This window comes from Triturus cristatus, chromosome 4_2 (genome assembly GCF_964204655.1).
Source record: "Triturus cristatus chromosome 4_2, aTriCri1.1, whole genome shotgun sequence".
In the NCBI taxonomy this organism is placed as follows: domain Eukaryota; kingdom Metazoa; phylum Chordata; class Amphibia; order Caudata; family Salamandridae; genus Triturus; species Triturus cristatus.
This window is the reverse complement of record NC_140586.1, coordinates 192,396,445-192,412,108: the sequence shown is the minus strand read 5'-3', so window position 1 is coordinate 192,412,108 and position 15,664 is coordinate 192,396,445. Positions and strand designations below refer to the sequence as shown.

Genomic DNA, 15,664 nt, shown 5'->3' with positions numbered 1-15,664 from the left:
ATGGGAAAGCTCCGGTTTAGAAAAAGACTGCAAGCTCGGGGACGAGGATTCTTCAGGTGCCACCACCACTTCGAGAGGTAAGTTGGGTAATTGGAGGATAGGTAGGTACCCCGGGATTGGGCACAGGGGGCCGCAGGGCACCGGGGGCAGGGGTGACTTTTGTGTCGGGAAATCTTACCCTCTGTTGATCACGGTTGGGGAGGGCACCTTGTTCTGAGGCTGCAGGCTTCTTCAGGAGTGTCAGAAGGTCCTTGGGTGCCGGACTGGGGGTCACAGTCGCCGTGGGGTCGTCCGTGGTCTTTGTTCACTCCGGCACAGGCCAGGCTTGGCTGGTGCAGAGTGTTCTGGGTTTGTGGTTCCGGGCTGCTGCCAGGGATTGGAAGTAGATTGAGTAGAGCCTCTACTCATGGGAGTCCCAGGGGTTTAGAGTCAAAAGGTAGCCAGGTCCTCCGGGGTTTGTGAGGTTGCTGGCCACAAGAGATGCCGGGTTGGAGCAGGAGCAGGTTCGAGGGTCGACAGGCCGGTAGGGCTGGGGCCAAAGCAGTTTGTGTCTTCCTCTTCTTAGCAGCTGCAGGGCAGGTCTTCTTCCTTCTAGCTCTTCTTCGGATTTTGGAATCTGGAGAAGGAAGGCTCCGGGTGCCCTTAAATACTAGATTTAGGAGGGTTACAGGTAGGTGAAGGGCAGGGACCAATGGGTCCCTGTCCTGGGGTGGGTACACCCCCTATCCTGCCTCTCCTGTGGGAGGGGGGCAGTAGCCTAGTCCTGATAGGGTAGGGCTTCCCATCTTCAAGATGGCGAGAGCCCAGAGATGCGCTTCACCTCGCCTCCTCCACCTGAGTGGGGTTGGCAGGCTGGCACATCGCCTGTCCCTCTTTGGGGTTTCCGGCCCAGCTTCCCGCCAGAGTGGGGGGTTGCAGTGGCCTGGGGAAGCTCACAGAGGCGGCATGCTTGTGAAGCTTCCCCCTGCCCATCCTAGGGGAGAAGATTTAGCACCTCGCCCAGGATGTGCATTGTTGCAGGCCCAGGAGAGCTGGGGCTCTCCTACCCAGGGGTCCAGCAACAGGTCTGCTGTGTGGCAGCCTCAGAACAGACGTGGATTGTAGGTTAGGTTTTAGGGGGCATCTCTAGGATGCCCTCTGGGGTGCTTGGTACATTAAATCCCACATTAGCATCAGTGTGGGTTTAATGTCCTGAGAAGTTGGATACCAAACTTCTCAGTCTTCAGTGGTGCCATTACGGTGCTGTGGAGTTAATGTTTGACGAGCTCTCAGCACCATGTACTCTTAAATGGCAGCACTGCACACAGTGCCCAGGAATGGACCTGGGTACTGTAGGGGCACAGGGCTCGTGCGCCCACACCATTGGCATAGGGCAGCCAGCTAGAGGGGTGGCTGATATATGCCATGGCAGTGTAGGTGATTGGCATGGCACACAGGGATGTGCGCCATGTCGACTGTTTTGTCTTGCACCCAGACACCCTGCCTGGAAGGGCAGTGTGTGTGTAAGGGTACAGGGCCTCTAAGGGTGGCACAATGAGTGCTGCAGCCCTTAGAGGCCTTCCCTGGTCACAAGGCCCTGGGTACCTAGGGTACCATTTACCAGGGGCGGACATGTGGCCAGGATTTGCCAATTTGGCTTTTAGAGAAGTAACATAGGCCCTGGGCACCTAATTGGCATGAGCCCAGGGCACACTCAGTCAAAGTACATTCAGCAAAAAGTGGGGGCATACCATGCACGAAAGATTGCACTCAATTATTTTGTGGTTGTGCAAATTCCCCCTTGAATACACTTACCCCTTTAGGGCCCTTTGATTTACGCTGTCAAAACCTTATATCAACCCTGGGTAGCTGTCGCACTGAGCAGCAAGGATAACAGAGGAACAAGTGTAAAGCATTTAACCAGCACCAAAACAATTGAAGAAATCGACAAAACCCTCCAGAAATAAGACACCAATTTATAAAAATGGACTATTTTCATAAAAAATTAGACACTAGAACGAAAAAAATCCACTGGAGGACTATAGAGATCATTTGCAAGTAATGAAAAACTAGACCGTTTACACCACTGTAAACAAGCCTTGGCAAATTCAAAACTTTGATTTTTTTTTTAACTTACCAAAGTGCACTTCAGTCTGTTAGAAGTACTTTGAGCGACCAACTGGTTTCCTGACCAAGGAGGTAGTCAGGGAACCAGCAAGGTCCTTGGAAACAGTTACCTCCACAGAAGCAGTTCCAAGCATTTCATCCACATTGCAATGGATTCCTATGTGGTGGTGCTGATGCAAGAGATGAAGTATGCTGTGGAGGCAGCGTGGTCAACAAGTTCTTCCTGCAGGTACTCCTCGGTCCACGAAGATAAGGGGCTCCTGGCTGCAGGGTCGAATTTCCACAAAGTCATCTCCTGTTTGGCGGAAGTCCAGTCACCACTGGGTCAGCTGGCACATTGCAGTCTCTTGGCTCGACTGGGCTCTGTAGATCGCTTTTCCTGGAGAAGGAGGGCAGGCACAGTCTCGCTCTTCACTGGTCACCAGGTGCAGCAGGTTTAGTCTTCAATGGTGCAGCAAGACCATTCTTTTTGCAAGTCGATCGATGTCTGGGTGCTAGGGTGCCCACTTAATGCTTGGAAAGTGCCCTCAGGGCAGGATGCAGTTGGTATCCAATGGGCTACCAGGTTCGCGACCACTTCCTCTGGAGTCTGGCAGGGCCGCACTGATGCCAGTGGGGAGTGTAAAGTGGGAGTAGGGGAAGTAAAGCATGTATATCTAGTAGCCGTCTTAAAAAATGAAAGTGTTATAAAAGCTAAAGGCAGAGTTACTTACTTTCCCCAACTGCAATTAACCTTCAAATAAGTGTTTGCTGTATATTTAAGAAAATTCCATGTTCGTGCGGAGTCAAGTAAACAGCAGCCAATGCTGCTGCTACACAGGGGGCGACATGGAAAGGACAGGAGGGCCGCATGTGGCCCCCGGGCCGTACTTGGAGTATCACTGTTCTAAAAAAACAGCCTTCGATTAGGAATCAGAGCAGGCTTCTCCACATTCAACAGACTCACATTAAGGAAGAGGCTAACAGGAAGGCTGTAGCGAAGAGACCGTACAAAGTGCAACAAGGCGGGATTATACATTCCACCCACACAAGAGAACAGACACGTGGCATAATTTGTATTGCATAAGCAATTAAAAGACTTTTAAAAGCAGGAATGCTTGTATGATGATTACAAAGTATTTCTATCCTGACTGACAGCAAACAAATAACTAGAAAACTAAAACTGGTAAGCCAATACTAATGTGTGCCTTGGGAGTGTTGGTCAAGCCATAATTGTAGAACTTTAAAAATAAAAAGATAACACTTAAGCATGTGCTTTATATCAATCAAAAAAGTTGCCAATGTAACAAATTTGGATCATTTAATAATGCAATAGAATTGTTTAATTGGAGAAATGGTAGAGGGAAGAATGAGAACAGCGCACAACTGGTAGAGAAAATGTATGCGCTTGATTGTTTGCTAACAAACGAGGTCTCCTCAATTCCAAAGTAGTGCAGGGAGTTTAGACTGCTTGACTGAAGAAATACTGCTTTAGAGTTTGAGATTTTAAGTTGTAGCGTCCTTGCTACATAATCTTTTGTCCTCCAGATACGGTTAAGAATCGGGAGGAACACTGGAGTACCAAGGTGGAGGATCTCATATCCGGCATCACATCTGCATTTGTATTCTGACTGCAAGGCAGTGTAGTTCCTTCAGTACAAGTCTTAATGAGTGATCACAGCATGACCTATACAGCAGAACTAATACACCTTAGCCCTGCTGCCAGCCAAAAATACTTTTGAGGAGGACAGAAAAAATGTAAGTAGGCAACCAAGGTACAGCACACAATTCACCCTTTGTAACCTCACCTTTATGTTCATTGTGGTGTGAAAACCCATCAACCTAAAAACAAATCTGTGGCATATCTCATCATGGTAGTACATTGGAGAGGAAGGGCGTGGAAAGGGGAGCAATGCACTCCCTCCTCTACAACATCCAAAACTTCTACTGGGGGGCCACCTCCAACTGCTGGGGTGTAAATTTTGTTTTTGAACTGTGCTGGGTCCTTCACTGATCTGTTGTAACATCCCTATTAGAGTGGCCCTGACAACTATGGATTTCTTGAGCGCCCACAATGAGAAGGTATCAGTGTGTGGTACCACAGATATGAAATACATGAGTGGTAGAGTTTATCAACCTCGGCGGACTGAAAAAAAAAATGCCTCAAATAAGAATTCTACATGAAGAGGCTCCTGGCCTTACTGGTCATTTAATAGTTTTTTAAAAAAATGAATACCACACTAAAGGAAACTTATTTACTTACTGAAATAGGATTTTAAAGGTAAGACTGGCAGACAACACAAGAGCACACCAGGTACAGCGCACCCAAGGAATCCAAGAAATGGAAATCTTGACACTCCTACCATTTGTTACTATAGGACACCAGTAAGTTTACCACCAGGAGATCCTAGCAAATAGAAAGTGTTGCACTTTGAAATGAACACCCATCAGCAACCATGTGCAAGAGTCTAAGGATCAAAGATGTAAATAATCAATAAGCAACCATATCAAAACTTCATACATGCCAACACTTTAGAACTGGAACGTAGGAGATTGACGAAAGAAAAAGAATCGGGGCAATGTAGGGTGAGAGAACTAAAATAAATCATTTTGGGTTAAAAAATCCCCCCTCCCTCCCCCCCCCCAAAAAAAAATCAGAAGCCTCCACTGAATAAAGTCTAGTGGCATGTATGACCTCCCCTCCCACCCCCAGGACCACATCCTTTCCCACCCCTCTAATACACACACACACATCCCATCTCTCCTCCACACAAGATAGGCACCAAACTAACTGGATAGTCAGTTCTCTACAAGGGTGGTACTTACACTCTTGCCCACATCGTCTTTGGAGCTGACCAAGTCTTCCATCTCTGTACGCAGCTGCTTGTTCAATCGCTCCAGCTCAGATTTCTGCTCCATGGCTTCCTCATGTGCCCGAGCTAAAGCCAGGGCCTTGGTTTCCTTCTCACGGGCTTCGGCTTCAGCACGGTCACGCTCCTCAGCATACTTTGAGGAGATGGTCTTCTCTTCAGCAAGCATCTAAGGCAGGAAGACAAGTCCGGTCTTTACTGATTTACATGGTAGGAATTCAATGATACAAAAGAAACTGCACTAGAAGAGAAGAAACTCAATATGCTACTGGTCAACGCTGCAGATGCGTCCGCCACACACTCTAATCAGACAGAATTCCTTCTCGCCCTATTCCAGACTGACTTCTAATGACCCCACAAAACATGACCCCATCGCAAGAATACCTATATGCACTCTTGTATATTAAGTCCCATGGTAGTCAAAACTAGCTGTCAAGCTCCCTATCAGTGTTCACACTTTCAAGGCCATTTTCAAAGCTTCCCTCAGCCCCAATCCTGTCAAACGTTTCGAACTACCTCAACCAATGACTCAACCTACAACACACCTCAGGCAGTGACCAGCCGCTACACATTTTTCCATGCACCTCACAACTGCACACACCTGGTCAAACTTCTTCTGCTTTTTCTCAAGGTTGGACACAATCTGACGCTGGTGGTCCAGATCCACAGCTAGGTCATCTAGCTCCTGCTGTAGACGTGTCTTGGTCTTTTCCAGCTTGTCGTAAGCAGCTGCCTTCTCCTCCAAGCGCTGGTTGACGCTCTCCAAGTCCTTCTGCAGTTTCTTCTTGGACTCCTCCACTGTCTCCAGAGAACCTAGGCCCTCGTCCATCCTCCGTTTCATATCAGCCATCTGCAGAAACCGACAGATTTAGTGAAGGGAGAAGCTAGAAAGGGACAATTTGAGATTAAAATTTTAAAGTGAATAAGCAAACCATCAAAGGATACCCTAAACGCAAACAAAGAAACAAAACTTCTAAGAACTTACAAGGGAAAATTAAAGAAGGAAGGATTTAACAAGGAGCACCAGATAGAGGAGTTTGGGTAAAAGGATAGAAAGAAGGTTAAGTAAGAAGCAGTGCATGAAACAGGTGCTCACTCCAACAGCACAGCAAGCTTGCATTTGCACAGTGCAGTCGATTTCACAAACTTCAGACAAAACACTTCAAATGGATCAGAAAGGATTCACAGTATAGGAAAAGCAAGGTTTGGTGCCTGGTGAGCCAAATTCTGCACCCTCTTTAACATGCAGTTCACTGGAAGAGGAGACTGGAGTCTCCACCCAGAAAGCCTCCACCTAGTAAACTAGTGAAATACAGAACCTGCACTCTAAAGGCAGGTGCTTCTGTGTTGAGTCCTTTACAATTTTAGAGATGACCCTCCCACTGGACAAGGGGCAGGTCACAATGAGCCATTATAAACTTCAAATGAGAAGGGCACTGATCTCCCTTGGATCAGTCTGCAGTGTGGCTGACATGCACTCTGCATGCCCCTACAAGGATGATGCTTAGGACTACAACAAACACACAACGGCTCCAGCTTGCCCCTCAGCATAGTCACATGGTGTAACTGCAGCGCGTTAACATGCATCTTTTATGCACTGCACCTGAGACTGTAAAGTAGTGATCTGCTTGGTACAGTTCCGCTTGGCCTCCTCCTCTTCCTCAAGCTGCTCACGCAAGTTGTGCACCTCTTCATCCATCTGCTTCATCTTGGTGCTAAACGCCAGCTTCTGCCGGGTCTCCTCCTGAAGAAGCTCCTGCTCACAGATCAGAAAGTATCAGGGGATTGAACAATGCATCTTGGAACAAACCCACCCCTCCACAGAATGCTTGGATGGAGTCTCCTGGACAGACCATGGCAGGAAAAGTAGTCCGTAAGGCTGATTAGCCTTGTAAATTAACCTAAGAACATGCCTCTAGTTTAGGAGCAGACACGGCTTGCCCAACTCACCTGTGTGTCCTGTAGCTGTGACTCCAGTGTGGAGAAGTCTTTGGCCATCTTGATGGACTTGCTGTCGGACTGATTCAGGAGCCCAGTAAGATTGTCCAGCTCCACCTATAGAAAAACACATGAGCACAACAAGCTGAGCACAAACTTAAATATGTACCAATAGACTAAGTTCTAGAACCACAATCCTCACCACGGCATAGTAGGATCAGCACTCATCACGATTTGAGAAAGCTACACCCCGTGTCAGTCTATGTACCCAACTGTTTCCTAAACTCAGATTCTCAACACGAGACCTCCACTTCCATTTAAACATACTCAAACTTAAGATTCGAAAGACCACTCGCCTGCATCCGGTTGGCCTTCTCTGCCAACTCTGTACGGATCCTCTCACCATCTGAGAATTTGACCTGCAGCTCCTGCAGCTGGGTCTCCACTTTCTTCCTCTTGTGCTCAGAGTCTCCCCTGCCCTGCAGCAGAGCCTTCACCTCAGTGGCCAGCTCATTGCGCTCCGCGTCCAGGGCCTGCTTGGCTTTTTCAAGGTTACCTTTCAGCTTTAAGAGAAAATGTAACATCCATTAGATAAATCAGATAGCTAGATTCCAACTAAAAGCAAAGAGATGGGGAGCAGGTATAGGAGGGAGGCGATTGATCCCACAATTAGAAACTCCCAATATAGGGTCAACAGAACACAAAAATGGACAGATGGAGGGGGTCTAGGAATTTGTTTTGTTCAGAACATGTTTATGTAAGGGCTATGGAATCACCTTCGATCAACAGGTGCAATGATTTTAATGGTCATATCCCAGCTCTTAAATGAGTGCGGCACCAAAGTCCTGATCACCAGCCATGATCATGTGAACCCTGGGCCATGAAAGTCTCCTCTGCACCCTTGAGGTTGGCTCACCCGCTTGGTTTGCTCCAGCTGCTCCGATAGCTCTTCCACCGCCTGCGAGTGCTTCTGCCGGATCTCTTGGATTTGTGCCTCGTGTGTCTTAGCCTCATCATCAAGGCTCTTCTTAAGCTGAGTCACTTCTTGCTCACGTTTGGTCCTGGTGAAAAAGATGCCCTGGTTAATGATATGGACATAGGGCAAAAAAAGGATGTCTTACATTTTTCACAAGCATCCCCTGCCTGCCAGTGCAACAACCACCCCATATTGCTGCAAGTGCCCAGCACATTTCCCCCACCTGAGTTCCTGCTGAGCAGCTGTGGTGTCCAACGTGTCTTCCAGCTCAGTCTTGAGGGCTTCCAGCTCTTCACCCAAGTCACGCTTCTGCTTCTCAGCTTTATTACGGGCAGCACGCTCAGAGTCTAGGTCTTCTTGGAGTTCACCGATCTGAGCCTCCAGCTCTCGAATCTTCTTTATAGCCAGGTTCTTCTGCCCAGATTCCTCTTCCACTCTGCCAACAAAGAGCAAAGCTCAGAATTTCCTGCATATAGCAGACAAAACTACAGATAAAACAGTCATGGAATCTTGCTTCATTCACAGGGGACAGAGCAACTGAGGATTAATAGCAACCAATTATGGATGTGGTCTCTGGGAGACTGTTTATGCTGAAGATGTACGGCAAAGTGGGATCTTTCTCCCCTCCTAAGAGGAGACAGTGCCACTGAGGACTAACTTTCTTTATCAACTGTAGCTCCCGTCCCAAGTGGACCGTGCCATGCCTTAAAATGAATGAGCGCACCTGCAAAATTAGCTAAGCACTTCGAGACTGGTGTTCTGTCCATTTTAACCAATGCATGTTGGGGAAATATTTGAAACCATGCCCTGCCAGAGGAGACAGGAACTACAAAAATCCTGATCACCAGCATTTAGAATTGCATTATCTTTAAACAAGTGATCTGAAAAAAAACCACTTCTAAACTGAAAGTGTCCCATGAACCACTATATGCTGTAATGTTGGACTCCTTTAGAGACACGGCCCAACTGTAAGGCAAGCTAACTCCACTGGGTGACTGGTTTTCTGAAAAGTTCATTGCATTTTCAAATTCAAGCTCAGCAGATTCTGCACTCAAAAAAAAAAACAAGACCAGAATCTACAAGGATTGTGAATATGAAAGCAGTGAAGCAGATGATTGTATAGGATTATCATCCTAGTGTGCACCAAAATGGTTGAGCTCTTCCCCCATTAACCACCTGCATTCCCCAACTCTGAAGGGGGAGTGGAAACAACTATCATTCAAATCATATGTTTAGGTTTGTTTTTGAGATTTTTATTGCGCGCAAATACCCTAGGGTGTCTCGGCGCATACAGAACTTCCTAAAGACAGAGGCATCTGAAGGGATCACTGGTTGAATAACCAAGTTTTCAAGAGCTTGCGGAAAATGGTAAGGGAAGTTTATGACCAATGGGAGGGAATTCCACAGCCTGGGAGTTGCTACCAGGAAGCGTCTGTCTCCCCATGTGGAGGTTCTGGTGCGTGGTATCGGGAGCATGTGCGTGGAGGCTGATCGTAAAGTTCTTATAGGGACATAGATTTGGAAAGCGTCCTTCAGGAACTTAGGTCCTGATTCATGAATGGCTTTATAGGCAATACATAAAGCCTTGAACTTTATACGGCTCTTTACTCTCAGCCAGTGCAGATGGTATATGGCAGAAGTGGGATGACGAAATGGAACGTCGAGCAGTAATCTTGCTGCCGCGTTCTGTACAGATTGCAGCTTGGCTAAAACCTGCTCCTGAGCATTGAGAAAGAGACCGTTGCCATAGTCCATTTTTGAAAAAACAAGGGTGGTGATTAAGGTTTTTACTGCAGTCGAGGGGAGATATGGCAACAACTTCTTAATTTTTCTCAACATGAAGGATGATGTCGCCACTGCATTGACGTGATGCTTAAAAGAAAGTTTGTCGAACAGGATACCAAGATTCCTGACCTTGGTTACTGGAGGGGGGGGGGGGGGGGGGGGGGACCCATCTCACTGGGCCACCAGGTTGAAGACCACTCGGGAGAAAGCTTACCAAAGGTTAGCACCTCGGTCTTATCAGAGTTCAATTTTAAACGGTTATCTGCCATCCACGAGCTGATGGCCATCATCCCTTCCTGAAAATTAGCAGCGACTGCGGGACCATCTTTGTGAACAGACAACACCAATTGGGTGTCGTCAGCATAGGTGGTTAACAGCAGGCTGTGAGCCTTTATAACCCTCGCCAGATCCGCCACATATATATTAAATAATGTGGGGCTTAGCGAGGATCCCTGAGGGACCCCGCAGGGGAGAGAGAAAGTGGGTGAGTAGAAATTACCCCGTTTCACTGCTTGAGTTCGGTTGGCCAGAAACTAAGCAATGAGATCTTTTGCACGATGAGTTACACCAATGGATGCGACACGGTCGACCAAGATGGAGTGGTCGACCAAGATGGAGTGGTCGACCGTGTCGAAGGCGGCGGACAGATCAAGGAGCACCAAAACCGCCGCGCCCCCCCCCCCCCCCCGATCCATGATGGTCCTGATCTCATCAGAAGCCTTTATCAAGGCCGTTTCCGTGCCATGATATTTCCTGAACCCAAATTGAGTATCATCTAAAAGATTGTGATGGTCAATGAACTCTGAGAGTTGCAGGTTCATAGCTGACTCGAAGATTTTGGCCGGGAATGGTAGACAGGCGATAGGCCTATAACTGGCTGAATCAGTAGGATCCAGAGACGGTTTTTTCAAAAGAGGTTTAATAACTGCCTCTTTCCAGACTTCCGGATAGACACCTGCTTGAAAGATGGAGTTACATAGGTCCGTTAAGGGAGGTGCTATAACCTCAGTGAGAGTGTTCAATATCACGGAGGGGCAAGGGTCCAAAGGGGAGCCAGATTTAATAGAAGTGACCAACCTGCTAATGTGTTCAGTTGAAACCGGGAGAAAATTGGTGAACTTGGGCGAGTAAGGAGGGGGATCAGGAGCAACAGAGCAAGCGGGGAGAGAGAATGATTAGTAGATCTTGGCGACCTTAGTAAAAAAAGAAGTAAGCCGAACCGATAGCGTGGCTATTCAATACTTTGTTATTTCAAAATACTTTCAATGAGGACTAAGCTAGGCTAGAGAAGCACTTACCTAGCAAGGGCCGCCTGCAGCTCCTCCTCTTTCTTAGCAAGCTGCATCTTCAGCTCAGCAATCTGTGCCTGCAACTCTGCAATCTGATCATGGAGATCAGTGGAATCACCTTCCATCTTCCGCCGAGTCTTCTCTAGCTCCTGGCGCTGTTTCTCCTCTCTGCGGAGTCGTTCTAAGGGAATGGACAAAGCATGAGTTTATCAATAAAACAAAGCCTACCGAAGGTGGAAGCAGAACAAGAGCTGAATAGCGATAGCGGGGATGAAAACCAATGTGAGCTCAAACTAGTTTGACCATCAGCCACCACCACAATCCCAAGGCGTATGCATTACATATGCACACTGAGCAGATGCATGGCAACTGGAAGTAACTCAGATGAGTTAAAAGAAGTCACCCATAAATTGCAAAACGTAGAACATGGGTTGGCAGATGGCAAAAGGGAGCAGAAGGATAAGAGTTTAAAGAACCAAAAGGTGAAAGGGCTGGTATAATCTGACAGCTGGCCGTAGTAAGGCAGTAGGAAAATGTAAGCTCGTACAAGGTAAGGTGGCGGGAAGGAACGGCATCAGTGGGGAAGGATAACCTTCAATATAAAGTAATCCAATCATACACTGGACATACTATTTTTATAGTAATAGGTAGGCTACATGCCTAAGAAACAAATGACTTACTTGAGCATGGCCTTTCATTACCCATCCACCAGATGATGTACTCAAATACTCAAAACTGAAGGGGACTAAATGCAAGAGCACAACCGAAGTGTCTCAAAACTGAATACAAATTAGTGCCTTTGACATTTGGCTCCATAAAGTGCTGCACATTGTGTGGGTGAACGTAAATTAGACTGAATCATTATTGAAAAGGGAGCTCTCCATACTCCTGAACTACAAAGGCACTTAATGATGTACAGAGGAGATATGTCATGAATGAGTATTTTCAATTTCATGCGTCGCTGTAGATACACCTGCTCTGGATAGACTGTAAAGGAGTAGTCGCTATAATGTGTGGATGTTGCAAATGTCTGAAATGAGGTCCTTAAGACAGTCTGGCCAACCATTGCCTGTCTAGCTAGGATATCCACACAGCAATGCTTGGTGAATGAATGTGGGGCTGACCAAGAGGCTGCTTTACATATATCAGCGATGAGGTTTCCCAGAAAGGCCATGGTTGCATGTTTCTTGCATGTAGAGGGTGCCTTGGGTAAATCTAGGGCTCCTAGCTTTGTAGTAGTAAATCTGGATTCACATCTGTCAGGGCCCACTTTAGATGGTCACCCCTTGTAAGGCTTAGCAAAGGCTTCATCTGCTTTGAAAGGGCTTGGTACTATCAATTTAGTACAGATGAGCTTGTTTGACATCTAAAGTGGGGAGGTCTCAGTCTGGCTGTGGGGAAAAAAATACAGGGAGCGCTATGGTCTGGTAGTGATGAAAAGGCGAGACCACCATGGGTGAGGCAAGTAGGGTGCTACTCAATCTGTATGTACCCGAATGGAGGGTTCCTGTAGTGCGAGGGGTTGCAACTCAAATACATCTGAGATGTTATGGCCAAAGAAAGTCCACTTCAAGGAGAAGTACTGAATAGTGTATGGGCTCAAGGGGGGGGGGGGGGAAGAATACATCTGGTGAGAACCATATAAAGATGTCACACTGGAGTGGGAGGGGGGACACTGGGTCCTTTTGAGGCCTTCCATGCAGGCTTTAACAAGAGGTACGTGAAAGAGGGAGGAATATTCTGTTATGCAGGCTGAGCTATGGCTGTTTAAAGGATCGTTATGGTGCTGTAGGCTACACCAGATCTATATAGATGGACAGGTATCCCATGATATCCTGGACAACAGGTTTTTGGGGTGCCCACGTGTTTACAGATGCAATAGTGTGCACAACTCTTTTCCACTTTGCTTAATAGCAGATTCCTGTGGTTGGTTTGTGGGACTCATAGGATGTCCAAGCATTCCAGCGATACACAGGTAGCCGAACTCTAGGACCTCAGGTGTCAAACTGCTAGATTGAGCTATTTGGGGTCTGCGTGTCTGACCTCATCCTGGTGAGAAGGTACAGTCTAATGGGGAGCTTCTTGAGGGGAAATTTAGAGCAAGTAGTCAACACTTTGAGATGTTCAATCTGACCAGGGTTGTGTTACTAGGATGGGTGTCTAAAATGTCTGCGTCGTACCGTGAGTGGAAGGAATGCAAGGTGGAAAATAGTAGGCAAAGATCCCCAACCAGTTCAGCCATAGTGCATTGCCCATGGACTGAGAGTGGGTACCTGGAGGTGAAGCTTGGGCATTTTGCGTGTTCAGGGTTCACGAATGGGTGCATTTCTGGAGTATCCCAGCGTCAAAGGTAGTGGCCAGGATTTATAGGTGAAGTTCCCAATCCTGGAGTTTATGCATCCCACTGAGGTACAGATTACTTTGCCCTGAATGAACTGAAGGAAGGCTTTGAGGGAGAGGGGTATGGAGAGGATCTCAACATAGACGCAGTGCCACTGATGAGAACCACTCTCCCTGCACAGTGGATAGGTTGAAATCCACCAAACAACCAGCTTGAAAGGCATTAGTATTAATGGTAACCTGTGGCATGGGGTCTAGGCCAAGCCTGCCTTACTACAAGTTATTCCATCACTGCAGTGATACACATTGGCCTTTAACACTATAGGCTCTATCTTACCCTGCCACCTATCGCCATTGGGCTGTAAAGCACTCCTGCAGTGGGCACATGGGTAGTCTAGCTCGGGGCACCATGGCAATGCAGGATGCCATCAGGCCTAGGAGGCCTGACTAAGATGAAAATTTAAAAGGTGTGGAATGCCAGGACAGTTTGCATGCTGGGGTAACTTGCTTGTGACAGTTGTTATAGGTAAGACCTGGTGGCATAAACAGTCAGTGCATACCCCAAACTACAGTCACTTCTACAACCTAAGCCAGGTGTCTCAAACAAGTTGCTCGAGTTACCAGTAGCTCTCCAGCTACCTCAGAGTAGCTCGCCTGCGTGCATCTCAGACTACTAACATGAAAGCCTTTGCTTGGTTATAGCATTTGTATGCTAAAATTAAAAAGCATTTATTTGAGACAAGTGTGTATTTTTAGAACTCATAAGCTGATATTTGGAGAAAAAAAAAAAGGTTTGACTTCCAAAATAAGGAATATGCTACTTACCAGTATGCATCTGTTCTTGGCATGTAGAGCTGCAGAGTTGTACACTTAGCATAGATCGCCATCTGGTGTTGGGCCCGGATGTTTGCAGTTTGTTTTTCTTCTTGGACAGTCTTTGGAAGTCACGAGTTTGGTGACTCCTTCGGTCCGTACTGCGCATGGGCTTCGGCTCCATCCTCAGATTGTTTTTCGCCAACAGGGAAATGATGGAGCGTAGTAATAACAGTGAGAAACCCATGTGTTGTATCTAAATAAGATGTACTGGAACGGATACAGGTAGCCGGGGAGGCGGGTGGGCGTGTACAACTCTGCAGCTCTACATGACAAGAACAGATGCATACTGGTAAGTAGCATATTCCGTTCGAGGCATATGAGCTGCAGATTGTACACTTAGCATAGATTATATAGCAGTACCCAACCTTAGCGGCGACCACCGGTATCCGTTGCAGCTGTTTGAAAGAGTGTCTTTAGTACAGCCTGGCCCACCCTAGCTTGCTGCTTGGAATGCACATCTACACAATAGTGTTTTGTGAAGGTGTGCGGTGTAGACCATGTGGCTGCTTTGCAGATGTCATCTAAGGGTATATTCCCTAGAAAAGCCATAGAAGCCCCTAACTTTCTTGTAGAGTGGGCTTTCGGAGGAACAGATCATGTTCTTTGCCTTTTGATAGCAAATTTGTATGCATTTTACAATCCACCTAGCTATCCCTGATTTAGAAATGGGGTTGCCTTTATGTGGTGGAGAGAAGGAAACAAACAATTGTTTAGTCTTCCTGAAGGGTTGCGTTCTTTGTATGTAGTATAGCAACGCCCTTTTCACATCAAGTGTGTGTAGGGCCCTTTCTGCAACAGATTGGGGTTGCGAAAAGAAGACAGGTAATTCCACTGATTGATTGAGGTGGAAGGGGGAAATGACTTTGGGCAGAAACTTCGGATTTGTGCGAAGTATGACCTTGCTGTGATGCATTTGTATGTAGGGTTCCTGTATGGTGAACGCTTGTATTTCACCAACCCTTCTAAGGGAAGTGATAGCTACAAGGAAAGCTGTTTTCCAGGTGAGAAACTGTAGCTCACATTTGTGCATTGGTTCGAAGGGCGGACCCATTAGTCGTGTAAGAACTAAATTTAGATTCCATACAGGGGAAGGTGGTGCCCTGGGAGGAATTACTCGTTTAAGGCCTTCCATGAAGGCTTTAATAGCGGGCACTCTGAAGAGTGATAAATGCTGTCTGTTTTGTAGATAAGCAGCGATCGCTGCTAGGTGTAGGCGTATGGATGAATATGCCAGGTTACACCTGTGAAGATGGAGCAGATAGCATATGATGTGCTGTATGGATGCATCTAGAGGGTTGATTGTATTGTTACGGCAGTAAATTACAAATCTTTTCCACTTTGCGGCATAGCATGCTCTAGTGGTAGGACGTCTGGCTTCCATGATGATGTTCATGCAATCAGGGGGAAGGTTAAGGTATCCGAATTCTAGGATTTCAGGAGCCAGATCGCCAGGTTGAGCTGAGCTGGGTCCGGGTGCCTGATTTGTCCATGGTTCTGGGTTAGGA

The 15,664-nt window shown here is 47.0% G+C and overlaps 1 protein-coding gene across 1 annotated transcript in view; it reads right to left on the bottom strand.

Moving 5' to 3' along the window:
- Positions 1-15,664, bottom strand: part of MYH9 (myosin heavy chain 9) — a 318,178-nt gene that overhangs the window by 84,649 nt on the left and 217,865 nt on the right. Inside the window, exons 25-32 of the mRNA XM_085601113.1 lie at positions 10,953-11,124; positions 8,093-8,305; positions 7,810-7,954; positions 7,250-7,456; positions 6,906-7,010; positions 6,559-6,711; positions 5,557-5,805; positions 4,912-5,124 (exon numbers count right to left, since the gene is read on the bottom strand). Of these exons, the coding sequence (XP_085457239.1) occupies positions 4,912-5,124; positions 5,557-5,805; positions 6,559-6,711; positions 6,906-7,010; positions 7,250-7,456; positions 7,810-7,954; positions 8,093-8,305; positions 10,953-11,124 (1,457 nt within the window). The remainder of the gene's footprint in view (positions 1-4,911; positions 5,125-5,556; positions 5,806-6,558; positions 6,712-6,905; positions 7,011-7,249; positions 7,457-7,809; positions 7,955-8,092; positions 8,306-10,952; positions 11,125-15,664) is intronic.